This window comes from Limanda limanda, chromosome 2, assembly GCF_963576545.1.
Source record: "Limanda limanda chromosome 2, fLimLim1.1, whole genome shotgun sequence".
In the NCBI taxonomy this organism is placed as follows: Eukaryota; Metazoa; Chordata; class Actinopteri; order Pleuronectiformes; family Pleuronectidae; genus Limanda; species Limanda limanda.
The window spans coordinates 2,751,325-2,778,559 of NC_083637.1; the positions used below are offsets into that span (position 1 = coordinate 2,751,325).

General features: G+C 47.8%; 2 protein-coding genes across 2 annotated transcripts; both read left to right on the forward strand.

Moving 5' to 3' along the window:
• The first annotated feature begins 649 nt into the window (after window positions 1-649).
• LOC133021248 (zinc finger protein RFP-like) lies at window positions 650-2,850 on the forward strand. Its single transcript, XM_061088034.1, has 2 exons — window positions 650-714; window positions 798-2,850. The coding sequence occupies exon 2, from the start codon at window positions 800-802 to the stop codon at window positions 2,435-2,437; it is 1,638 nt and encodes a 545-aa protein (XP_060944017.1). The 5' UTR covers window positions 650-714; window positions 798-799; the 3' UTR covers window positions 2,438-2,850.
• A 5,774-nt stretch (window positions 2,851-8,624) lies between these two features.
• On the forward strand, window positions 8,625-26,788 carry nacc1b (nucleus accumbens associated 1, BEN and BTB (POZ) domain containing b). Its single transcript, XM_061088025.1, has 8 exons — window positions 8,625-8,803; window positions 17,214-17,364; window positions 19,570-19,812; window positions 21,437-21,595; window positions 23,141-23,627; window positions 25,676-25,973; window positions 26,240-26,337; window positions 26,451-26,788. Exons 2-8 carry the CDS (start codon window positions 17,239-17,241, stop codon window positions 26,786-26,788), a joined length of 1,749 nt encoding a protein of 582 aa, XP_060944008.1. The 5' UTR covers window positions 8,625-8,803; window positions 17,214-17,238.
• The last annotated feature ends 447 nt before the right edge of the window (window positions 26,789-27,235 follow it).

Genomic DNA, 27,235 nt, shown 5'->3' on the forward strand with positions numbered 1-27,235 from the left:
GGTTTTCCACTGGTTTTGTCCCAGGGACCATTCTGACTAGACAGTAATCCGCGGCCCACTGATGTGCCTACGCACGCGCGTGCCTAAGGAAGTTTTAACATTTGGTTTTCCATGTTGGTTTTAGAAAAATCTAGAAAAACCTGTGAAAAAACAACAAAAACGGTTGATTTTCAGTGCTTAAGAATTGAAAAAACAAAATGCAGTTTGTAGTTGTACTGCATCTCAGAACCATATGTACATCAACAATTACGTTCATGACTTAAATGTACAGACATGTAGCTGACATGTTGAGAGAACGTTAAAGTAACGGTGATCAATAACAATCAACATAAACTGGGGCTACAACTGAAGAGGGAAGATGACAAAGTAATGCAGAATATGTCACAAATGAGACACAGTTTTCTGTATTTGCTGCGCGTGTCTGTGATATGTTGTGTAGTGTTGTGTTGTGAAATTGATGAAGATGTTTTCCACCTGCATGTGTTTTGTCCACTTGAATGTGTTTTCTTAAGTTGCTGTGCGTTGAGCTCTCAGGGCCACCGTAGTTCCCAATGTGAACAGAGTGGAAAGAGTTAAACAAACCCAGGAAGTGGAGCAGAGCAGCAGGGGAGGGGCCATCACCAGCGTCATCATGCTGAAGTGAAACTCAACGAGCAAAGTCACAGTTTGCTCGTCACTTCAAGCTGCTGCTTCTAAAACTCACAAACTTCACAGGTAAATTGAAACCTTCCATTAAATCTATAACAGATTATTCAGCACAGATATGAGTTATAACTGCCTCCCATGTTTTTGTCCAGATATGGCTTCAGCCAGCTCTCTGCTGTCAGAGGAGAGGTTACTGTGTTCCATCTGTCTGGACGTGTTCACAGACCCAGTCTCGTTGTCGTGTGGACACAACTTCTGCAGCTCATGTCTCCACACGTACTGGGACAGCGGAGACACCTGCCAGTGTCCCATGTGCAAACGGGAATTCTCCACAAGACCTGAACTCCAAGTCAACACTGTCATGTCAGAGTTAGCTGATGAGTTTAAGAAGTTGGTTCAAGTCAAAGTCTCGACTCCAGGCCCACAGCTTCCGGCGCTTGACGTTCTTTGTGACTTCTGCTCTGAGATAAAAGAAAAGGCCGTTAAATCTTGCCTGACGTGTCTGACTTCTTTCTGTGAGTCACACCTGGAGCCGCATCGGAGACTTGCTGGGCTCAAAGGTCACACGTTATCAGAGCCAGTGAAGAATCTCGACGACAGGATGTGCAAGACACACAACAAGATGACCGAGCTGTACTGCTTGAAGGAGCAGGAGTTCATTTGCATCCTGTGTCTGAAAGCTGATCACAAGGGTCACAACGCCGTCCCCCTGGAGGAGCAATATGAAAAAGTGGCGGCAACAAAAGACGCGGCACAGGCAAACATGCAGAAGTTGATACAGACACGGATTGAGAAGATAGCGGAGGTTGAAAAATTACTCGATGTCAGCCGGGTAGATTCTGAAAAAGAGGAACAAGCCGCCGTGCAGGTGTTCACAGAGTTGATCCAGTCCATTCAGACGAGCCAGGCCGAGCTGGTTGAGGCGATCCAGCAGAGGCACAGAGGAATAAAGCAAAAGGGTGAAGAGCTTCTCAAAGAACTGAGGAGGGAAGTGACTGAGCTCAAGAGCCGAAGCAGTCAGCTGGAACATCTGTCACAGTCACAGGATCACTATCGTTTCCTCCAGAGCTTCTCGACCTTGACCACACCTCCACACGGGAGCTGTCCCGACACAGACCTCGGCCCTGACCTGTCTGTCCAGGACATGCAAGGACACCTGACTCGGCTGAAACAGAGAGTCGATGAAATAATGGAAGAGATTCCTGAGATCAGAATGAAAAGAATGAAAAGAATGAGAGAGCACGCAGTCGACTTGACCCTTGACCCTGACACTGCATATCACTCACTTGTCATAAGCGAAGACGGAAAACAAGTTACAGTAGAAGACAATATTAAAAAGGACAAAGCTACAAACAATCCAAAGAGATTTAATGTATGTTGTGAGGTTTTGGCAAAAGAGGGATTCACGACAGGGAAGTTTTACTTTGAGGTGCAGGTGAAAGGAAAGATACGTTGGTTCGTTGGCGTGGCCAGGGAGTCGGTGGATAGAAAGAAGGGGAGAGTTCTGTCAGTTGAAAATGGATTTTGGTGCATTGGATTGTTTGAGGGCAAATATAAAACTGCAGACTCAGAACCTATAATATTGAAAGAAGAGCTTCAGAAGTTGGGCGTCTTTGTAGACTACAACAAAGGTGAGGTGTCTTTTTACAATGCAGACTCTAAATCACTCATCGGTTGTATCACAGGCTGCTGCTTTACAGAGAAACTTTATCCGTACTTCTTCCCTGGACGGAATTTTAATGGAAGAAACTCCGCCCCTCTCATCATTACACCTGTACCTCAAACTCACTAGTCCATCCGTCCCATTCTGGAGAACACGAAACCCATGAAAGTCAAGTGGGGATTTCTTTAAATTCGGTACAAACATTCACTTGGAATCCAGGATGAACTGGTTAGAATCTGGTAGCCAAAGGTCAAAGGTCATGGTGGCCTCACAGAACAACAAATGAGAAAATGTTGATTATTTATCATTTTGAATCAAAGATCTATTGATGAATTACATTGGTCAAAGGTCACAGGGACCCCATATAAATCTGGAAAAAATGTATGGACACAGTGCATGTTTCTATTTATTGTTACTGTCTGATCCTTTTATATAAGAATGGTAAAGTTTACTGTCATAATGTGGTGTTGGTTTTAATTCAAGTATTTTATCAAGTGTTCAAATCGTTGAAATATTTACATAATAAACTGAATATATACAGATTCTGTTGTGTCATTCTTTCATGTGACAGCTCAGCTGGATTTATATATTAAAGACTAAAGCAGTTCCTCTACACATCACACTACTCGAAGGATTACAGTCCGAGGTTCCAGTGTTTGGAGCAGATCACAGGTTCAGTATTTTGCACTGAGATAAATGTTAAGGGGCCTAAACTACATCTTATCACAAGAGATCTGTCTCAATGATGACTGGAAAATTTGCTAAACTGTAAACGTTTTTAATTCATTTTTATAAATACTAAACTTTATTTCTGCAGATGTCTACTGTTAACCCTCGGAGACCCACTGGGGAGTATACAATCTCAAATATCATGTTGTCTTTAGACAGAACTGACTCCTCTGGTCTGAGCTGTAGACAAGCTCCTGTTCACATGAGGCTCCAGAGCCGCGGGTTGTCGACCCCTGTGTGGAACCAAATTTGTAAGATGTATTGGACGTTTTTGTGTCTCCTATGACACCAATCCAGGAAACACCAACAGCCAATCATACTTGCTGTTGTTTATCGTGCTCCTGGGGCTTATACTGAATTTCTAACGGAATTCCCTGAGTTTTTTTCAAACCTAGTCCTAAAGACCGATACAATTATTATTGTTGGTGACTTTAATATTCATGTTGACAATAATGAAGATAGCCTTAGCGTAGCATTTATTTCGATACTAGACTCAATTGGTTTCAGTCAGTGTGTACACCAACCCACAATGTGTGTGTGTGTGTGTGTGTGTGTGTGTGTGTGTGTGTGTGTGTGTGTGTGTGTGTGTGTGTGTGTGTGTATGTGTGTGTGTGTGTGTGTGTGTGTGTGTGTGTGTGTGTGTGTGTGTGTGTGTGTGTGTGTGTGTGTGTGTGTGTGTGTGTCCTCGCTGCGGCAACACAAACTTCCCCCCCTTCACTCACGCTGTCAAGAGGCGGCGGCCATGTTTTCAGTGGATGATCTACGGAAGCCTGCGAGGTGGGAAACCGCGAAGGGGGGACGGTGTAATGTGAGGACATGATGGAGGAGAAGGGGGGGGGGGGTCTGCTCACCCTGCATGGCCTACTTTACTCCCACTGCACATGTGACGAGACTGGAAAACACATCAGGCCTCTCATGAATAATCTGATTTAATCTCGCGGAGCCTGCAGCTGCTGATGCATCGTAACGAGCAGGAGGAAGATGGAGAGGATCCGCCGAGATCCGCCAGGAGCCGAGAAGGAGGAGACGGGTCCCAGGTCCAGGAGGAGACGGGTCCCAGGTCCAGGAGGAGACGGGTCCCAGGTCCAGGAGGAGACGGGTCCCAGTTCCAGGAGAAGACGGGGCCCAGGTCCAGGAGGAGACGGGTCCCAGCTCCAGGAGTAGACGGGTCCCAGGTCCAGGAGAAGACGGGTCCCAGGTCCAGGAGGAGACGGGTCCCAGCTCCAGGAGAAGACGGGTCCCAGGTCCAGGAGGAGACGGGTCCCAGGTCCAGGAGGAGACGGGTCCCAGGTCCAGGAGGAGAAGGGTCCCAGGTCCAGGAGAAGACGGGTCCCAGGTCCAGGAGAAGACGGGTCCCAGGTCCAGGAGGAGACGGGTCCCAGCTCCAGGAGAAGACGGGTCCCAGGTCCAGGAGGAGACGGGTCCAGGAGGAGACGGGTCCCAGCTCCAGGAGTAGACGGGTCCCAGGTCCAGGAGGAGACGGGTCCCGGGTCCAGGAGGAGACGGGTCCCGGCTCCAGGAGGAGACGGGTCCCGGGTCCAGGAGGAAACGGGTCCCAGGTCCAGGAGGAGACGGGTCCCGGGTCCAGGAGGAGACGGGTCCCGGGTCCAGGAGTAGACGGGTCCCGGGTCCAGGAGGAGACGGGTCCCAGCTCCAGGAGGAGACGGGTCCCAGCTCCAGGAGTAGACGGGTCCCAGGTCCAGGAGGAGACGGGTCCCAGGTCCAGGAGGAGACGGCTCCAGGAGGAGACGGGTCCCAGGTCCAGGAGGAGACGGGTCCCAGCTCCAGGAGTAGACGGGTCCCAGGTCCAGGAGGAGACAGGTCCAGGAGGAGACGGGTCCCAGCTCCAGGAGTAGACGGGTCCCAGGTCCAGGAGGAGACGGGTCCAGGAGGAGACGGGTCCCGGGTCCAGGAGGAGACGGGTCCAGGAGGAGACGGCTCCAGGAGGAGACGGGTCCCAGGTCCAGGAGGAGACGGGTCCCAGCTCCAGGAGTAGACGGGTCCCAGGTCCAGGAGGAGACAGGTCCAGGAGGAGACGGGTCCCAGCTCCAGGAGTAGACGGGTCCCAGGTCCAGGAGGAGACGGGTCCCAGGTCCAGGAGTAGACGGGTCCCAGGTCCAGGAGTAGACGGGTCCAAGCTCCAGGAGGAGACGGGTCCCAGCTCCAGGAGGAGACGGGTCCCGGGTCCAGGAGTAGACGGGTCCCAGGTCCAGGAGGAGACGGGTCCCAGGTCCAGGAGGAGACGGTCCCAGGTCCAGGAGGAGACGGGTCCCGGCTCCAGGAGGAGACGGGTCCCGGGTCAAGGAGGAGACGGGTCCCGGCTCCAGGAGGAGACGGGTCCCGGGTCCAGGAGGAGACGGGTCCCAGCTCCAGGAGGAGACGGGTCCCGGGTCCAGGAGGAGACGGGTCCCAGGTCCAGGAGGAGACGGGTCCCAGGTCCAGGAGGAGACGGGTCCCAGGTCCAGGAGGAGACGGGTCCCAGGTCCAGGAGTAGACGGGTCCCAGGTCCAGGAGGAGACGGCTCCAGGAGGAGACGGGTCCCAGGTCCAGGAGGAGACGGGTCCCAGCTCCAGGAGTAGACGGGTCCCAGGTCCAGGAGGAGACGGGTCCCAGGTCCAGGAGGAGACGGGTCCCAGCTCCAGGAGTAGACGGGTCCCAGGTCCAGGAGGAGACGGGTCCAGGAGGAGACGGGTCCAGGAGGAGACGGGTCCAGGAGGAGACGGGTCCCAGGTCCAGGAGGAGACGGGTCCCAGGTCCAGGAGTAGACGGGTCCCAGGTCCAGGAGTAGACGGGTCCAAGCTCCAGGAGGAGACGGGTCCCAGCTCCAGGAGGAGACGGGTCCCGGGTCCAGGAGTAGACGGGTCCCAGGTCCAGGAGGAGACGGGTCCCAGGTCCAGGAGGAGACGGGTCCCAGGTCCAGGAGGAGACGGGTCCCAGGTCCAGGAGGAGACGGGTCCCAGGTCCAGGAGGAGACGGGTCCCAGGTCCAGGAGGAGACGGGTCCCAGGTCCAGGAGGAGACGGGTCCCAGGTCCAGGAGGAGACGGGTCCCAGCTCCGAGGAGTCAAACACACACACATACAATACACCATTGAGTGTATGTGGAAAACGTCAATGTCCTTTTTTAATACAAATGAGATTATATTCAGGCTTTAGGTTAATCACCAGATGTTATAATGTTATCACCATTTAATGCATTCGTCTGCATAAAAATACAGCAACAAATACTACACTATATGGCCTATTGTGTAATTCTGCACATTACCTGTGTAATATATAACTATAATCATCTTATATTATTCCACATATAAACCTCTCATTGTGATTTTACCCCCATATATATATACACACCTGCATACCTTTTTATATTCATAGTACATTGTATACTATTGAGAATTTATACCATTGTATTTTTAGAGTTGTACTGTATAAAATATTGTGTTTTCAGTATCAATACCATGGTACCCGTTTATACACAGCCACACACATAAAGCACTTTATAGTCAATATTTTTGTATACCATATCCGCCCATATATACACGTATAACAGCGTATTATACATATGCATTCATCTTTTGTCTATCTCAATATTTATCTACATTTTTATATTTCCTTACAGTTAAATCCTGCATTTTACTTGTTATTACTCACTGAGGCCTATGTTTGACTCTTGCGGCTGTAATATTGCAAATGTCCCCATGGGAATAATAAAGGATTATCTTATCTTATCTTAATATCTCCTTAATGCACAAGTACAGTTTATATGCTTGTGTGATCGTCCTGTGCCACTTCACTGAAGTCCATTTTCAAGGCAAACAATATTTCTTTGTATATGATGTACATACTGTATGTCTTATCTTATTCCTAATTCATCCCTATAAAACTTTATTTATTTTATTTTTATATTGAAGAAGGCTGGATCCACTCAAAGGGGGTTATCACATTGATCTGGAGAACTAATGAAGGAAACATCCAAAACCCAGGAAAAGAAGTGAAGAAAAAACACAAACACATAAATAAACCGGTCATTATAAAAAATAAACGATTCATACATGAGGATTATTGACGATCAGAGACAATCCTCAGATGACCCGACAGGACCTGCTCCACCTGCACCTGAGGCCTCACCCTGATCCATATCTCCACTTTCAATCAATCAATCAATAAATCATATTTATATAACCAATACTCACAAATCACACTTTGCCTCATGAGGGTTTTTAAAAATCTGTACAAGGTGCAAACATCATCTGTCCGTCTATAATAATACAATATAACAATTGCATAATCTACTCAGGAAAACCACACGTAATTAGATATTTGTTTATTTAATGTTGTCAAATCTATAATCACCTCGTTGCATTCAGTGGTTTTGATCCAGTTCCCATGACGTGCACATGTTGGAACACTGTGTGCACACTGAACATCTGGATGGGGGCGCTGTGACAATAAATGCCCAGAGAGCGTGGCGCTATACATCTGACACAGGAGAATTATAGAGTTAATGGTATTTGGCATGACAGGGAGAGGGAGAGAGAGAGGGAGAGAGGGAGCGAGGAGCCTGATGCAGTCTCATCCTGTTTAGCATTCACCCTGCGCAGCGCCTGGAGGCCCCGGAGGGCTCACCTGCCCGGAGTCTAGACCCACCAGCACGGATCCAGCCGCCGGCCGCCGGCCTCCCGGTCCCGGGGAAGGAGACGCAGCGAGAGGAGGAGGCTCCAGGAGCAGCGGCCTGAGGGAGAAGCCACCCCGGGGAGCGGTGAGGGGGAGCCGGGTTGAGTGGGTGGACTCGGTGGGTGGGGCTCAGACAGCCGGGTCGGCTGGGGACGCTGCCTGTCTACCTGCAGCGGCTCGGACCTGTAATCCATTACTCTCTGCGATGTAATCTCATTACTCTCACTCCACCAGCTTTATTACATTACTCGTAACATTCTGCGCTGAATCATCCGTACATTATATTATATTTTACATAGATTATATTATATTTTTCCATAGATTACATTAGATTACATTAACTATATTATATTAGATATACATCTGATTTACATACATTACATTATATTGCATTACATTTTGACATACATTATATTATATTTTAAATACATTACATGAATACATTCATTATATTATATTTTATACACATTAAATTATATTACGTGAAATTACACATTTTGATATACAGTAAACATAATTCCTGCTCTGTTATCTGTAGATTAGTTAAATTACATTTTTACATACTTTACTTTACATTTTGATTTACATTATATTTTACATAAATCATTTTAAAAATAGAAAGTTTTCTGAGCATCGTTTGCTGACATGTGCGTGAGGTGCAGTTGTGGTAGAAGTGGGGTGAGACAGCCTGTCCACCTGTGTGTGTGTGTGTGCGTGTGTGTGTGTGTGTGTGTGTCTGTCTGTGTGTGTGTGTGTGTGTGTGTGTGTGTGTGTGTGTGTGTCTGTCTGTGTGATCGGTAGCTCTGTGATCTGTCTGCAGCTCCTGGGAGAGTGCAAATAAAAAACCTCCTCCTCCTCCTCCTCGATGGCTCTGCGCTCTCCCTGCTCGCCTGCATGTGTGCGTGCGTGCCCGCGTCCAGTGTGTGCATGAGTCGGTGTCTGAGCTCCGGCTGCTGGTTCCCGGTGCTCGGTCACGATGAATGGCTGCTTCCTGTGAGCGGAGGGACACGCTAGACCCGCTCGCACTTCTTCTCCTCCTCCTCCTCCTCCTCCATTGAAGCACTTTCCAGCGGACCACCACAGCCCACGGCGGGGTGAGTAGAGCTGGCGGCCCGGGCACTGAGCACCTCGGCCCGGGCTCGGGTTCGGGCTCCGGGTCGGTGGAGCTGGGGGCCCGCGGGGGGAGCCCGTGTGGAACCGGGGGTTCGAGTGCAGGGCTGCGGCGGGGTGTCTCGGTGTGTGTGCCGGCTGGAAGCGGGTGTTTTGTGGTTCTTTTTAAAGGGGCCGGAGGTGGTGAAGTTCTGGTGGCCGCGGTGGGGGATGGGCTCCCGGGGACAGACCAAACTTTAACCACTTCACCGGCTCCACTCCCTCCTCCTCCCCCCCGACGAGTCCTCCTCCTCCCGCATTCCTCAACTTTACCCCCCGCTATAAAACTACTTTTTTTTAAATCAGGAGCCAGGCAGTTTCCACAACTACCGAACAAACCGGGTTAAAAAAGCACAAGTCCCGGTTCTAACCCATCGATCGGTCGGTAGAGGTTTTGCAGCCGGACCCTGGCTCTCCTCTCCCCGGCTCTCCTCTCCCCGGTTCTCCTCTCCCCGGCTCTCCTCCCCTCCTCTCCCCGGCTCTCCTCCCCTCCACGCCGGGTTCATCCGTCTCGCCCACAGTTGCAGCGCATCGTGTCCCGGGATGACCTGTTGATGTCGGCTAAAGATGGAGCCTGTAGACCCTCCTCCCCGCTCCGGGGGAAAATAAATAATAATTCCCTCGGCCCGAGCGGCTTCGTTTTACATTTTAATTTTGGTTTAGATTTTTATTTAAATAATTTATTCGCTAGCGACATTTTGGAGGAGGAAGGGGGGGGGCAACGCGTGTGTGTGTGTGTCCCGAGTCGGTGGCTGCAGCTCGGCCGCGGGAGGAGGAGGGAAGCCGGGGAGGACGCGGAGGAGACACCGGGGGACGGACCGGGGGGAGGCGGATATCTGATCCGGTTCCGAGTCTCTCTCTGGCGGGTGTCGAGCCCCTGGTTCCCCGGACGATCCCCGCGTGTGTGCTGCGGTTGGCTGGGGGGTTAAACCGGGTCTCTCTCCTTCTCTTCTCCTCCCTCCTCCCTCTCTCCCTCCCTCCTTCCCTCCCTCCCTCCTTCCGCACCGGCCCGGGCCAACCGAGGACTCCCAAAATCCTCCCGGGCATCGCGCTGGCACTCGGCCGGGCACCGACAGCTCCCTGCCCGCTCCGCCGGCCCTGCTTCCCCGCTGCTTCTCCCGCTTCTCCCGGGCTCCTCTCCCCCTCCTCCTGGGCCGCTTCCCACATAAATCGATGTTTTTAATTAATCTTATAAAGAATAATCGCGTGGTTATTGTGAACTCGGAGCTCCGGTGGTGCTACATCGAGCCTCCTCCTGGCTGCTCCGGGCCCACGCGTGTCGCTGGATATCGGTGGTTTCTATCCTTAAATGCCCTTTGACCTGAAGTCACCCAGCGCTGGAGCCCGGCTCAGCGGATAGAAAGGTGTGTTTACGACTTCTTTGCACCGAGGACGTGTTTTCCACTGGGTTAGCCTTAGCTTTAGCTTGCTACTTGCTAGAAGGCCACCTCTTAACCTCCCTGAACCAGGAAACCGAGTCTGATCAGGGGTGTGATGGATGGGGGCTGACGTCACAAGCTCCTGTTGACTTGGTTAGTCTGTGTAATAATAACCCAAAGTTTGTGGGTGTAACTAATAAAGTTGTCGAAGACCCCCACAGAGAGAGAGACACACACAGACAAACACCGTGAAGCTGGAGTCAAAGCACATAATGGGGCACATGGGGACTGAAGGGCAAAGGTCAAGTGGTGTGAATTAACCCGGCCTTTATGTTCCCTGGAAGTTGTTGTGACCTCGCTGACCTTTTGAGGAGGAAGAGGTCGTCTGCAGGATGTGCACGCGTGACCCGGTGTTCAGGTCACACCCGGCACGCGGCTCCTGGAGAGACGGACTCCATTGATCCGGAGGGAGAGTTAGACATCTTCACAAAACCAGTTCATCACAGGAGCACAAGAGTAATCTAAGAACTAGTCTAGAATTAGTCGAGTGCACCAGAACTACCACAGAGCTGTCACTGTACAGAAGTGTCTGCTAATGGACATATTATATGTGAGAAGCCAAATATAAATACAGATTTGAAGATGAATAACTGCAGCTATACAGAGTTGTGAAGTCCTTCAGAATAAAAGCTTAGGTGTACAGCCCATATTCATGAATCAGAATTTGTCTGGGATCTTAACAAGGCGCGACATCTTCTGCTAATGGACATATTATATGTGAGAAGTCAAATATTAATACAGATTTAAAGAAGAATAACTGAAGCTAAACAGAGTTGTGAAGTCCTTCAGAATAAAAGCTTAGGTCCCTTCGGGGATGAATAAGTATCTATCTATAAATCAGAATTTGTCAGAGATCTTAACAAGGTGCGACATCGTCTGTTCTTAACCTTCAACAAGAGTGAAACTACCAAAATAAAACCTGTTTATAGGTGGAAACCCGTAGAAACCCCCCGAGTCACGTGTGAGGACCCCTCTCCCAGGTCGGACAGACGTACAATAACTGAACACGTCAACAAAATAAAAGTAGAAGAAATAGTTTGTGACCTAATGGAAAAGCGTGTCTTTGTTCCTCCTTACACGGGAAGTTGACCTTGAAGCGACCCAAGCACGCAGGGACAGTTTCTGCTCTTGTGACCAGTTCTGTGGCGTCAGGGTGAAGATCTACAACGAAAAGTCGTGATTCTAGGCTAGGTGTCGTATTGGAGAGGGAACATCCGGAGATCCGCACGCCGCCTGCGTCAAAATGAGGAATGTGGAGCATCATGTTCAGTTATTCTTAAGTGTCGGTCTCTTCATTCATATTTCGTCTCTTCTGCTCCTCGTTATCATCAGTGTCAGGACTTTAGTCTAATCCACCGACATGGAGGAAGTTGTCTCTCTCGTGGAGGAGGACGTGTTCGGACGTGGTCGACCTCGTTTCGTTGTCGTGATATTCAAAGAGATTTTATCGATAAACAATGACATTGGTTATAGATGTTAAGCGTGAGTGGAACTCCGGCGTGAGCAGGTTCCTCCTGCTGCTTATTTCCTCAAAAAACGAAATCTTGTTTTTCTTTCATTAATTCTCGTTAAATTACACGTTTCATCTCAATCACAACGGTATTCTCATAATTACAACATTATTTATGTCACTTAAGACTCTGATGTTCTAGCTCGGCTACATACTGTTAGGTCGATCTACTGTCCGTGGTACGTGGTTATTTCCGGACGATCTTCTTCACATCGTGCTGCTGCTTATTATTCATGTGATTGCACACATGTTCACACCTGGAAACAATCAGCGGCCGAGCAGCTCCACCGGGACACTTGTCGGTTCAATTTCTCGCTCGGCGCCACGGGACGTGCAGGTGCTGGAGAGCGGACGGCGTGCATCGTGCATTTTTAGAGCCTTTTTTATTTCCCCCAGCCGGTGGCGCAGGTCAAACCCAGCATCAGTATCACAGAGGATCTGAGAGGAGAGGAGAGAACGCGTCATATCACTGAGATACCGATGCATTCATTAAAGTAGAAGTTATGCAGGTCAACAAAACCTGGACGTGGCCCAAATGCACTTCAGTTAAATTAATATTACATTAATGTGATGTATATTGATTTGTTGACATCGACACAAACTGTTAAGGCTCAGTAATGTGTCGAGGGACAGTGGCAACCAAACACTGACTTAGTTATGTCAGAACATTATTGATTTTAACATAATAAGTTGGAGACAACTCGACAGTAGTTGATGCAGCTCAGATGTGTTTTGATATGATGGGAACGTTTCTCAGATCACATCAACTGTCCTCAGTTATTATACAGATCACTGTGGAGCAGAATACTCTGCTGATCACCGAGGTTTATTATTTGCACTATTAATATTTCATTGATTTTGTGTCCATCTAGAAGTGCATCGGTCAAATAGTCCAGAGTTTTCAACATTCAAAACTAAAATTGAAACACTTGTAATGAAATGTGTAGCGCTGGTGTCGTTAATGCACCTGCGTTATTGCCTCTATTAGCCCAGTGCAGCAAATTAGAAAGATTAATTAATTGCTATCGGCTTAAAAATTAATTTCAATGAAATTTTAATGGCCCCCTATTCTCAGAGCTGCCCTCACGTGGGCGTAAGGCAGGAGCTCAGGACTTTTTTTTTTTACTTCTGCCAAGGAAGTTATGTTTTCATATGCTTCTGTAACTTAGCAAGATTATTAATAAACTGCTGGATGGTTTTTAAACCAAATTTAGTAGAAGGATGCTGTGGGGGTCAGGGAGTAACCCAATGATTTTTGTACGCTCATTTGGGAATTGTTTTCGCACTTTATTTAAAATTGCGGGAGAGGGTGTTTTTTGTGAATTTCTAAAGAAATAATCAAGAGATGATGAGAAATGTTAGGCATGTTTAGTGGTTGTGTATCTATAAGTGAGAGTAACTTTAGTTTGGCTGGATCGAATTTAAAGTGACTGCTGGTGAATTTGCTCTCGGAGTGCCATTCTACTTTCACTTACATTTTTCGGCTAGCCTAGGTTAGCGTAGCACGACCTGGTAACACCCTCACATCTGGAAGCTTCCCATCAGAACCACTTTCCTTTTTATTGTCGGCCCAGGATCAGCTCCACTGTTTCTTCGGTGAAGTTTAAACCTAAGTCTCCCAGCTTCGAACACAGTGGGTGGTTTTCTTTGTGTGTGCTGCGTTCTGGATGTGAGGTTTTGCAACAAGAGAGATTTTCATGATGTGTCATGCCTGGCTGTTCAGACAACAGTAAAGCTGTCACCACCTCCCACAGATCAACACAGGTTCAAGGTTTGCTGCCCGGCTCAGAGCTTTGTGGAAGTGGAGGAATCCACAGTGCTTACCTCATCGCCGGCTCAGTGTAGAACAAAGTTTACATTTGTCTTGTTCAACACAAGAAAAGTGTCTGGTTCTAGACATAAATGACATTTGTCGGCCGAATTCTTCTCGTAGCAGCAGAAATAAAGTTTTTTTGATTTGTTTTATAAGTCGTACTGCGGGTTGTGCTATTGGTGGATTGTGTTTGTTGTTTCCAGCTGTGGAGTTAAGGCCGGCGCATGCTTCTGCAACGGCGACTGCGGCTTTTCACGCAGTTGTGACGCAGGACTCATTGTCATTCATGGTTTTACAAGCGTTGCGCGTGTTGCCATGCAATTCCCCGCCAGAACACTAGGCGGAGTAATGTTTTTGGTCGAAGTCGGCTCTTCTTCGTGTGTGGCAAGAAGAAGAGACGTTTATTTACATCGCCACGGCGGCTCGTCATAGTCATTTTTCTGGCGGACAAATCCACCGGTCAGTGACGGGTTATACTAGTGGTCATAGTTTCGGATCTCTTCTGCCAAGTGCTCTTCTATCTGGTCCATATTCGTTCTTCTAAATCTTCCGTGGTTTCCGCCGGTATTATCGGGCAAGAACCGGAAATGCGACTCCGGAAATGATGTAGTTAGCAGACCAATCACAGCCTTGCCGGCTACGTGACGCTCGCGGAGCTTTGCCGTCTAGTTAGAGAAATTGGGCGACTCACTTAAGCACGTAAGAAGGGATACGTAAGCACGTAAGGGGCCCGGAAGGGCTCTTACGCTTCCGGGCCCGTGAAAACGCAGAAGCATGCGCCGGCCTTTAGACATCCCATTCTATGTCCCGTCTGCTAACATTGAGGTGGCTGTGTTTATGACCCTTACTGCAAACAGCCACCAGGGGGTGATAGAGATGTTTTGGTTTGAAGCCAACAGTTTGCATTCATAAGCGGCTGTGGTCGACGACATGTTGTTTGCCGGGCAGTGACTTACGACTGGTTTTAGTAGTCGGGCACATTGAGCATTCAGAGAGTTATCATCAGTTCTTCGATCGCTGTCGTGAAAAGAAGCAGAATCTGACACGAAAGAAAGGATTGGAAATGCAAATAGTGATTTGTGGCCAGAGCGGTGCAGCGTACTGAATATACAGCAACATTACTATTCCATTTTTTCTTAAATCGTAGACCACAGCTTGGACCATTGAATGAATAATCTCTTAACTTAAGTTTGTGGGCACGAGGCCGAGGGCAGCTGTTCATTTGTATAAACTGAATTTTGCAGAGGAAGAATAAAAGCCTCTTAAGCACAAGCCGTGAGTCGGTCGTGACCCGAGCAGCGAGTTCTAGACATGTTCCGTTCTTCAAGAGACATCGCAACAATGTTTCTTCTCATTATCATAAAGTCGGCCTCATCTCCCAGCTGGGGTCAAGCAGACAATATAAAAGTTGCTCTGAAGTTTTTGTCTGCAGGGTTGAGTTGTGTTGTCAGATCAAAGTTGTGAAAAGATGGGGAGATTTCTGCGGCTGTGACCCCTGTGTGACCCCTGGGCTTCTGCTGCAGCGTCCATGAGGAGAACCAGAGGTGATGTAGCGTTCGCTGGGTCTCGTCTGCTGGTGTCTCTCCCGGCGGAGCAGCCGAGCTCATCAGCATAATGTTGTTCTCTGGTAGTGGTTTGTTTTGGCAGCAGAGGAGCCCCCCCCCCGACCAGCTCCGGTCCAACTGAGGCTGAACGTTCCTCCATCATCCGTCACCAGGATCCTGATCCTGGATGGAGTTGTTCAGCAGCGTAGTCCCGACTGTTCTCATCCGTTTGCTTCTGCTCCGTCATACTTGGCATTAGAGGATTTATACCTAGGGATGGGGGAGGAAATCGATTCAGTTACAAATCGCGATTCTTGTGTATGACGATTTTAAATCACCATGCTGCCTCCCAAATCGATTTTTTAAAAATTAAAAAAAAAACATATTTATTGGTTTATACCGGGGGGGATATATGGGGGGGGCAACATCACCCCAGAGCATGTTGACCAGCTCTTGTTTTTGCACAAGAATCTAAACATACCCAAGCACTAGCTTTGCATCGCCTACATCCAAACAACAATAGCCTACTTTTTGTTTATTTCAAAGTTTATATTTTAAGTAAACTTTTATTCATTGTATTTAATTTACCTTTTATTTATTGTTTAAAAGTAGCCTAAGTGGCTTACATTTCTTAATCTGTCAGTTTGTGTGCAGTTAACAGGGGCTATACAATAATAGGGCACATTTTTATTTATTTTCTCTATTCGCTGCCCGGTAGTTATTAAGTTAATGTTAATATTTGAAATAAAACTTGTAAAGCTCTAAGTGAATTTGACTGTGTTGTATTTGAAGGTATGATTCAACATTTTTCCATGGTCCAGTATTTGAAAAAAAAAAAATAACCAAAAGAAATCCCAGGAAATCGTAATATCGAATCGCAATACTTACAGAATCGCAATACATATCGTATCGCCACCTAAGTATCGTGATCGTATCGTATCGGGAGGTTCCTGCCGATTCCCGTCCCTATTTATCCCCTGCATATTGTTCGTGCATAATCACAGATAAAGGCTCCACAGGACGGAGACGCTTCCATTCCTGAGACAAAGACGTGTTTAGAGGGATGTATATCTGTCCTTTGTTTATTTCTATTGTCACGAATTTGACGGCTCCCCCACTTCTCTCGTCCCGGGCTTCCTCGTTGGAATCGTGACGAGGACGAGTGGAACAGACGAGTTATGTAAGCGACTGTGTTTTGACAGAGGAAATAACAAACTAGGCCAAAACCCACAAAACAGTTTATTAACTGTGAATTAGATTGTAATGAAACAAGGATTTGAAAAAAAAAGAGAAAGACGGCTTATATAACCGTCGCTGGTGGCCCCGAAAACTCTCTTTCACTCCAAGTTCATTTGGAGTTTAGAATTAAAGTTGTTTACCAAATACTTAATCCATTAATCATCATACACTTTATTTAGCCTGTTCCTTTATTTTAAGACTCTTTCCTCCTCGTCTCCTACTCGTCTCCTACTCGTCTCCTCCTCGTCTCCTACTCGTCTCCTACTCGTCTCCTCCTCGTCTCCTACTCGTCTCCTCCTCGTCTCCTCCTCGTCTCCTCCTCGTCTCCTCCTCGTCTCCTCCTCGTCTCCTCCTCGTCTCCTCCTCGTCTCCTCCTCGTCTCCTCCTCGTCTCCTCCTCGTCTCCTACTCGTCTCCTACTCGTCTCCTCCTCGTCTCCTACTCGTCTCCTCCTCGTCTCCTCCTCGTCTCCTCCTCGTCTCCTCCTCGTCTCCTCCTCGTCTCCTCCTCGTCTCCTCCTCGTCTCCTACTCGTCTCCTACTCGTCTCCTCCTTGTCTCCGTCTTCCAAACAGCTTCTTGACCTTCTTTTATCCTTGTCTCATCTCTCGCTGGTAACCGTGTTTCCTCCTCCTCCTGCTCGGCTGCCTCATTGTGTCCTCACCTCCGCATCAGCCCTCCAGTGTCTCTCTGTCCCCCCCCCCTCCTTACCTTTCTCTATATGTCCCTGCCGTCTTTCCCTCAGATCTCCTTCCTCCCTCCGTCCAGTCCTCTGTCAGGTCTAACTTCTCCTCCTCTTGTCTTCCCCTGCAGACCCTGTGGTGCTGGGCAGAGCGTAATGGCTCAGACGCTGCAGATGGCGATCCCTAACTTTGGCAACAACGTCCTGGAGTGTTTGAACGAGCAGCGGCTGCAGGGTCTGTACTGTGATGTCTCCGTGGTCGTCAAGGGACACGCCTTCAAGGTCAGAAGGTTTTTTTTTCTATTACTGTTTTCTCTTCTGTGCTCAGAATCTTTAATTTACTGTGAAGCTGTGCAGAGTGATCACAGTCCTCATAACTGCACCAGTTACTCTGAGGTGGTGAAGAAACACTGTTCCTGGGACTTTGGCCTGTTGGTCATTTCACCGGCTGACGCCAGGTTCAGGTCACTGAGCCGTTCCCCCAACACGACCTGCTGCCTTGTGTTCCGTTTAAACCATCATCACCTCATCCTGCGCTCTGATTCGCTGCTGTTATCGTAGATTTGTTTTAATGCAAAGAAAACTGTGGATTGAACGCAGATTTGGCTCCGATCCGGGGCTTTTGACGGCTAAAAAATGAGGCTAAAAATCTATTTATGTGAACTGTGCATAAGTAATGATCATATTATCATCTCAATAATTAAACATTATCTAAACGGCTACACCATTACCTTGAAAGCTTAAAGCTCGGGAAGCAGACGGGTCTTGAAATCTAAATTATATTTTAGAACAAATGTGTGAAAATCTCAGTTGTAGCAAAAATAAAGAAAAGTTGGTAATAAAAGACAGAAAAATAATGATGATAACAAATGTACAAAACTGAATCAAATGTCTATGAACAAAATAAAAGTACAATAATAAGAATACTTGTACATACTACTCATTAAGTCATAAATATGTCATATTTATATTAAAAAAAAATGATAAACGTCTTGTAATATCTGTGGACATGCTTTGTGTTTTATATTTTGGTTGATTGTTGGTTCGTCCTGTATCACCGACCGATGTTCAACAGTGAAGATATTGATAAGATTTTGCTCAGAATCAATCGGCGAGACGGGGAAATATTGCCCAGGTGAAAAACAACCAGAGTTGTGCATTAAATGATTTCTAATAGATTTCCTGAGCTCCATCTGGCCACGGCTCTCACTGGAGCCATAAATCTCTGGATCTGTTCAATACACTTTCACTTTGTACGGCCAAGGCCAAGAACTTGTCGTATTTCATATGAGGAAATGATTCCTTTACAGATTGGTACAGTTTGTGTTGTGGTCAGTATTTCAAAATATAGATTATCTCTTTTAACACGAGTTGGAAAAAACTCCAGCAAAGTGAGATTACTGTAAACATTTGTGGGTTTGATGAGACGAAGCCAATCTTCCTGTTTGACCTTTGACACCCTGATACCTGGAGCCCGACCACTGACTGTATATAACGATGGTCGTAGACAGCAGGTCGACCACGTGAAGCTGAAGCTGAAGAGTCTGATGCTTGTTCTCTGAACAGCAGAGTGTTACTGCTGGTTCTGAAGAAGTCAGTTTCTATAGAAGAGAAAATGACTCGACTTCTCCCTTGATTTATAACGTCAGTAAACACTTTCACGAGGAGTTTATGGTCTCAATCTCTCGCGTCAAGTCTTCTTCAATATAGCACGATGTTCAGTTTGTAAATTATGATCCCGTTCAGAGTCAAATAAACCATAAAGCACCACCTGCTCCTTCTGGTTTCAAAAAACCAGATGGTGCAGGACTAAATGTCAAACTGGAGGCTTCAGACTCACAAACTGGGTGATGTCACGGGTTCATACTTTATCTTGAGCGATTTATTGTTTGGTTGATAAGAATCGGCCGATGTGAGCCGTTCACAGACGAATCAGATCCTCATGTGTGTCTGGCTGGAAGAGGACTTTTATTTTACTGAATAAAAAAATGCAGAAAAGATTTCCAAGTTTTTTATAGTTGCTGTTTTCTGTTTATTCATAATAAAAATGAAATATCAAACCTCACTTACATTTATTTGTCGTGAGGGTTTGATAACAACATCCTGGCAATCATTGCCAAATTTAAATATAAATCCAGCCCAATAAATCTGGACTATGGGCAGAAAAGGTCTCTGGTTCGACTCTGGTTCGACTCCACGGAGAAACAACAAAAAGACGAACCTGGATTGATCTGTCCAAAAATCCAAGAGGATTCTCCCTACCCTGTCTAGTGCCCCTGAGCAAGGCACCTTACTCCTCCAACATCTGCTCCCCGGGCGCCGTACATGGCTGCTCACTGCTCTGTGTGTCCTGCACCAGATGGGTTAAAAGCAGAGGTTACATTTCCCTCCTTCCATGAGTGTGCTTGTGCATGTCTGTGCATGTGTTTGGGACAAATAAATGTATTTTAATCTTCATCTTACATCTTCCTGCTGTTCCCCCCTCAGGCCCACCGAGCGGTTCTGGCCGCCAGCAGCTCCTACTTCAGAGATCTGTTCAACGCCGGTGGGAAGAGCTCGGTGGTGGAGCTGCCGCCGGCCGTGCAGCCGCAGAGCTTCCAGCAGATCCTGGCCTTCTGCTACACGGGACGCCTCAGCATGAACGTGGGAGACCAGTTCCTGCTCATGTACACCGCCGGCTTCCTGCAGATCCAACAGATCATGGAGAAAGGCACCGAGTTCTTCCTCAAGGTAACTTGTGAATGAAGCTTTAATGGACAATGATTTAAGACTTTATCAGATGAATCCAGATGTTGAAATTTTATACAACCGGTTTCTCTGCGTTTTTATAATCCTGCAAATTGTAATCATGGAGTTATTGGAGTTGTGTGTGATGCATGAGGCCTGGTGTCATCTCACTGAGAGGTGACCTGTGTGTGTGGATCTGATTCGATCCCGAGTGACTCGCTGCATAAATCTGCATATTAACGCGGAAAACTGATTTCCTTGAATGTTCACTTTGAAACGCCCGGACACACAGTAGATGTAAGAATAAAACCTGGCACCCGACGGTGTGGAGTGCCCCCCCCCCTGCTGGTGCCGGTGTCCACTCAGCACAACGCCGGCACTTTCTGCTTTAGTTGTGAGATTTTCCAGGAAGACGATCAGTTCTCAGCAGAACTGGAGAAACACCTGAAACTGGATCCGAGCTCAGAACAACAGAAACCAGCTGAGCTCAGTGATGATGTCATAGCTGCTAGTTACGCTAAAATCATGTTGAAGCCGTCAATAGGAAAAGTCAACTCTCAATCACATGACATGTTTTCAACTCCATCTGCTGCTTTTGTTTCAAGCTACTGAGGAATTTGGGCAACTTGATAGGATAGCCCCCTGGTGGTTGGATGTGTTATAGGTAGGGTTGCAAAGGGGCGGAAAGTTTCCGGTAAATTTCGATGATATCACTGGGGAAAATATATTAGCATGCTGATTGAGGATTGTTCATCTGTTCATCTAGCCTATTTCCATTCATTTATCCATCAATTGTAAAATATGTTTACAGACGATTCCAATTGTTTGGCTAACTATTTATATCTCTGGCATTGCATTAGTGTTTTTTTACAAACTTTTTTCTCATCTTATTCTACAGAACAATGCCACGTGCACTCTCTCATGTGTGGAGACATTTCACCCCATCCAATGTAGAAGGAAAGGCTGTGTACATTTGCAAATACTGTGCAAAGACCTATGTTAAGAATGACACAACGATGCAGAAGCATATAGTCAAGTGCCCAAAGTTTCCTCAGGACTCAAATCAGCCTATGACACAACAAAATGTTTATATTTATGTCTGTATATGACAAGGTAAATACAGTTAGTATAAATTACCCACAACATTTCCATTTTATTCCCGTATATTCCCGTATATTCTCGTTAATTCCCGTTAATTCCCGGTAATTCCCATGGAAAGTTTCCCAGTTTGAATATTCCCGGAATTTCGCAACCCTAGTTTTAGGTTAATAAACGGCCTCCTCCACGTTAGCATATTTTTGGACTTGGACCAAACTCAAGTCAAAGTGCACGTTAAATGATTTTTTTCTCTGTTTCTGTCATTGTGGTTCGTTCATATCACACTAATGTATGTTCAAGTTTTCATGTTGCTAATAAGCTTGATTTTGATAAGTTATTTTATGATGTAAAATGGGGTGAAAGGTCACGATTGACAGCTGAGGCTGCTACTGGTCAAACTGATGGACTGACGGAGGAGGCGGAGACACGTCGGCCATCTTGATTCCCGACACACTTCTTCACGGTGGAAACGTACGAACTCTACTCAGGAAGTGGGGTCATGACCTTCTCTCTTCTCACCCGTCTCCAGGTCTCGTCTCCGAGCTGCGACTCCCAGGGTCTCCACACTGAGGAGACCCCGCCCTCCGAGCCTCAGAGCCCTGTCACTCAAACAGTGGGGGGGGGTGCTGTCGCCGCGGCCACAGGGCGGCCGTCCTCGTGTCTCACGCCCCTCCCCCTGGTGTCCAAGGTAAAGACAGAACAGACGTCCACCACTCCTCAGAGCACCCCCCACCCGCAGCAGGTACCCGCTTGCTCGGCCGCTCTCACTAGCGCCACCTGGTGTTTGGTGTCAATCACTGACGGCATTTGAAGAAGGGAATCCTGAGGAGGCGTTTCTTTGAGTTTGACATTTTAAAGACTTTCAAAGAGAGCTATAAAAAAAATCACTTCCTTTAACAGTGACTGAAAAGCTTTTGGACGAATCATAACTTGGAAGTCTTTTCTGAAATATACCACAGACCAGGTGACATAAATTATGAATGAGGTCACCATTTACATTGTTTACAGTCAAACACTTTATATAAGCTTTCAGTGGAGGTGGCACAAAGAGCCTTAATACAGATAAGTGTGGTTTGTGTGTGTTTTCATCGTCTATATCAGGGGCTTTCAACTGGTTCTGGTTCTGACTAGAAAGTAATCCGCGGCCCACTGATGTGCCTACGTGTGTGCGTGTGCATGTGGATAGAAGGAAGTTTTAACATTTGGTTGTTTCCATGTTGGTTTTATTTAAAAACCTCAAACAAATCTTGAAAAATCTGTTTTAAAAACAACAAAAACGGTTGATTTTCAGTGCTTAAGAATTGGAAACAAAATAAAAATGCAGTTACATTACATTTCATTTAGCTGACGCTTTTATCCAAAGCGACTTACAATAAGTGCATTCAACCTCGAGGGTACAAACCAAGAACAACAAGAATCAAGACAGTACAATTTCTTCGAAATAAAGCAAAACTACAAAGTGCTATAAGTAAGTGCATTTAAGTGCTACTAAAGAGTTAGTTTCAAAAGTGGTTAGTTTTTTTTTTAAATTTTTTTTATTCAAGGTACAGTCGGAAGAGGTGTGTTTTTAGTTTTCGGCGGAAGATGTGTAAACTTTCAGATGTCCGGATGTCGAGTGGGAGCTCATTCCACCATTTAGGAGCTAGGACAGCAAACAGTCGTGATGTTGATGAGTGTTTAGCAGTGAAGGAGGAACGAGTCGTTTAGCTGAAGCAGAGCGAGTTGTACTGCATCTCAGAACCGTATGAACATCAATATATAACGTTCATGACTTAAATGTACAGACATGTAGCTGACATGTTGAGAGAACGTTAAAGTAACGGTGATCAATAACAATAAACATAAACTGGGGCTACAACTGAAGAGGGAAGATGACAAAGTGATGCAGAATATGTCACAAATGATAATCATACAATATCACACAAACAATTGAGGCCTACTGAAGTTTAACCTCATGATCACCAGCATCTTTATATTATACTTTTCTTATTATATATATTTTCCACGATATTCAAGAGTAATATGGAAATGTGTCGAAATATCAAAGCAAATTTTGCGCCCCCCTTGCAATGCTGTCGCGGACCACCAAGGGGCCGCGGACCCCCGGTTGAAAACCCCTGGTCTGTATTAATGAGCGCTCGGTGTTGAAGTAAAAATAAAACCTGATTTATTGTCACATGACGATGACGTTCCAGTCATGTGACGTCACTAACGGGTCACTCTCTCCTCTCAGCAGGAGGGCTCCCCCTACTCGGTGGTCTGCACCCCCGTGGCCAAGCGGCTGTGGGAGGGGGGCAACCGGGACGGGGTCGGAGGGTCTGGAGGGGGCGGCGGAATGAGGAAGGCTGCACGCTATTCTTCCTCCTCTTCCTCCTCCTCCTCTTCGAACAACACTACCCAGGATGCCTCTGGTCGTGGACCTGCACCCGGCAACGCTGTGATGATGGGCGGCGGCACCACTCCAGTGGGAGGAGCCGGACTCAACAGCAACCATAACAACAATAACCACAGCAACCACAATAACCACAGCAACCACACCAACGGTGGCACCCCCGAGGGCACGAGCCCGGGCACGCTGAGCATGTACACCAGCGACTCGCCAATCAGTTACCACGACGACGAGGAGGAGGACGACGTGGCGGACGAGAGCGCCGAAGAGCAGTACAGGCAGATCTGCAACATGTACACCATGTACAGCATGCTGAACGCCGGGGCAGCGGGTGAGTTCTGATCCAAAGTGTGTGAGTTCACCTCCAGGTCTTTGTGTGTTCGTGTGAATCTGGAAGTGTCTGTCTCAAGTCTCGTTGTCGTGTTGTTTGTCCAAACGTCTCATGTTGAAAACACGGGAAACGCTTAAAGTCGATTCTGCTTCTCATCGTTCAAACATGATATCGTAGGAGGGGAAGTCTGCAGCTGCTTCCTCTTCTTCTTCTCTCTTCTTCTATTGTCTGGACTTTCCAAACGAGTGTTTTCACTAGGGCTGGGCAAGTTAACTCGTTTCAATCGAGTTAACTCAAGTGATGCGTTAACTCGATTGTTTAATCCGCCAATTGTTTTCTTTTTTCCTGTTCCGCAGCAGTCAGCAACAGACTGTCACAAAATAAAAGCCTGACTTTCACAATAAAACAATAAATAATCAAACCTGAGTGAATGGGAGATAAAATAATTAATCGAGTTAACTCATCACTTGAGTTAACTCGATTGAAACGAGTTAACTTGCCCAGCCCTAGTTTTCACACTTCAGACGAACTCAGAGTTTTTCTTTTAGTCACAAAGTTCCAGGTCTTGGGGGGGGGGGGGGGAACTGAAACTGAATGATCAGAGTTTGACCTCCATGTTGTCATAACAACAAGCTGGGGAAATACACAGCAAAGGAGTTGAATGCATGAATGGAGGCAAAGTGTTGGAATCCATCAAACACTCAGAACTGATCCACTCACTTTAGAACCTCCAGGCCGTTCATCAGAGCGTAGTTATTATTTCAGTTATTAATCAGTTTCATCATCAACATGTGGATTCATGACAAATCTAATTTGAAATCTAAAATCTGCTAATTGAACAGAACACGGCCTCAGTCATAATATTTGGAAACTCGTTGATAAAACAGCTGGGGATCAAACATGGAATATTAATAAAGATCGATGACGCACGTCCACTTCCCACTGTACCAATATGAATTGTGGAATTTGCGATTAAACTCAACTTCCATCAAATCGGAAACACAAGTGGTGCTCCGTTTATTTAGCATCAAAACAAAAAAAACCAAGATGGCGTTAAATATCCCAGCATGCCCCTGGGGTCGACGTCATCGCCCACGTAGGAGACCGACGCCGAACACATCAAGTAAATAACGGTGTGAAACTGTTCTGAGCACAAGGCTGAATGATGCGAGTCCCCATTCACCACAGTAAATTATTTGAGATCCGGGTTCTGCCCTGGTGCTGAAGCCGTCCACCAGGGGGAGCTCCAGAGGATTCGGCTTCACTTGTGGGCGCCGTCGTGTCGTCCATCTTGATTCACGACGTCAGAGCTCATCTCATGTAGGGATGTCACGAGAACCGATACCTACGATACCTTTCGATACTAACATAACAAAACGATGCCGATGCCCAAGTTTTTGAAGTACCGTAGGCACCGTCAGCTTCGATGCCAGCAGCTGTTAGCAGCTTAGCATTAGCATCGGTGCTGCGCCAGTCGACGTTTACATTCTGAAAACCAAGACGGCAACTGCGGCTGCAGCGTTCGCCCCACCTCGACTTGACTCGAAGGCACAAAGAGTCGTGTATGGAAGTATTTTGCGTTTGACGCCGGGTTTACACCGGACACGGAAGCAACGCCGCCGCTCCGCGCTCATCCCTAGCGCGCCGGCACATGGTTGTTTACACCGGAAGCTGAAGCGGCGCATGGGAGTGGACGGGAGCCAGCTGTTATTTAAGGCTTGGTGCTGCGCTGACGAGTCGCTTTGGCGTCGCTTTGGCGTCCGGTGTAAACCCGGCGTGAGGCAGATGTATCATTTAATGCATAACGTGTCTCACAACAAAGCGTCACTCACATGCGACCGCAACTACCGTATAACCCTCAGTATATGCGCAGCGCAAGCACATTGAATTACCGTATATGACATTAACAACATCCAAATAATGCACTTTTTTTTTGCCGTGGTATCGAAACCGGCATCGAGAATCGTGTTATTTTACTGGTATTGGCACCGACTACTGAATTTTTGGTATCGTGACACCTCTAATCTCATGCTCTGGTTCCTCCTCAGTGGTCGGGGAGCGGGTGGAGGCGCTGCCGGACCAGGCGCCCGACTCGGGCGGCGGCCGGGGGGGCCGGGGGGCACGCTCTCGGCAGGACCTGGCGTCGCTGCCGGCCGAGCTCATCAGCCAGATCGGCAACCGCTGCCACCCCAAGCTGTACGAGGAGGGCGACCCGGCGGAGAAGCTGGAGCTGGTGAGCGGCACGTCCGTGTTCATCTCGCGGGCGCAGCTCATGAACTGCCACGTCAGCGCCGGCACCCGCCACAAGGTGCTGCTGCGGCGCCTGCTGGCGGCGTTCTTCGACAGGTCAGTGTGATGGAACCAGAGCAGCAGCAGGAAGGAAACCCAAGCTGCCAAGAGGATTTTATTTTCAGTGGTGATATTTAAAAGCTCAACAGTCGGCATCTTAACCTCGGTGGATTTTTGCCTTGTACACAATTTATTAACATTTATTTGGATTTCTGTGTATCGCTGATAATTATTAACACGTGATGTTTAAACAAAACACCTGAATGTATTTTAGTAGCGTTGAAAGTTGACGTTGATGGTTGTGTTTTCTCTCTCTTGCTCAGGAGCACTCTGGCAAACAGCTGTGGAACAGGAATCCGCTCTTCAACCAACGACCCGAGTCGTAAACCGCTCGACAACCGGGTCCTGCACGCCGTCAAGTGTGAGTCCGACGCGTGTGAACACTTAACATCAAAGACTGTGGTTGTGCAGTTTGTGTGTTTTTAACCTCCTCTCTCTCTCTCTCTCTTTTTCCACCTCTCTCTCTTCCTGCAGTTTACTGCCAGAACTTTGCGCCGAGCTTCAAGGAGAGCGAGATGAACGCCATCGCGGCCGACATGTGCACCAACGCTCGCCGCGTCGTCCGCAAGAGCTGGATCCCCAAGCTGAAGCTGCTGATGGCCGACAGCGACGCCTACTCCGCCTTCCTGGCCGACAGCGTGAAGATGGAGGCCGACGGGCTGGGGGCGGAGCAGGGCTTTGACCCCGCCTCCCTGGAGGCCGTGGCGGCGGCGGCGGCAGCGGCGGCCGCCAACAGTCATGAGTCGGGAGGCGGAGCCACGGCAGCAGACGCCCTCCACGGGGCGGTGGGAGATGGCAGCACTTTGTTTTGAGTGAGTGAACGGACAGACAGATGGACAGATTGATGGGGGGGGGGGGGGGCGATGGGTAGAGAACGGTGGCTCCTCCCTGAGCCGCCATGTGTTTGGGGGCGTGTCTCTACTTTCTCTCTTTTGGTCTTTTTGTTCTGCTTTCCTTCTTTTGTTTTCTCCTCTTTTCCATCTTTCTCCAACGCTGTCGGGTTGTTCCTCCTTCCTGTTCGGGTGGAGAGAGATGGAAAGACAACAGAGAAAGAAAGGTTGCAGAGGGAAGACCCCCCCCTCCCCCCCCCCCAGCTCCCCCACTCCTCCTCCTCCCTCTGCAACCTTTCCAGACCTGATAGTTTAAGCCTTTATTTTTTTATGTGTTTACGTGTGTTACCGTCACTGAGGCCATTTCTCTTACCATAATCAATCAGACATTCCCTGGGGGGGGTTGGGTGGGGGGGGGGGTTAGTACTC

Bases quoted from the DNA above. Each gene is read 5' to 3' on its own strand.
- nacc1b (XM_061088025.1), top strand. From the start codon at position 17,239: ATGGCTCAGACGCTGCAGATGGCGATCCCTAACTTTGGCAACAACGTC. The intron at 21,596-23,140 runs GTAAAGACAGAA...CTCTCCTCTCAG, and splicing joins CCCTCCCCCTGGTGTCCAAG to CAGGAGGGCTCCCCCTACTC. The intron at 23,628-25,675 runs GTGAGTTCTGAT...GTTCCTCCTCAG, and splicing joins GCTGAACGCCGGGGCAGCGG to TGGTCGGGGAGCGGGTGGAG.
- LOC133021248 (XM_061088034.1), top strand. From the start codon at position 800: ATGGCTTCAGCCAGCTCTCTGCTGTCAGAGGAGAGGTTACTGTGTTCC.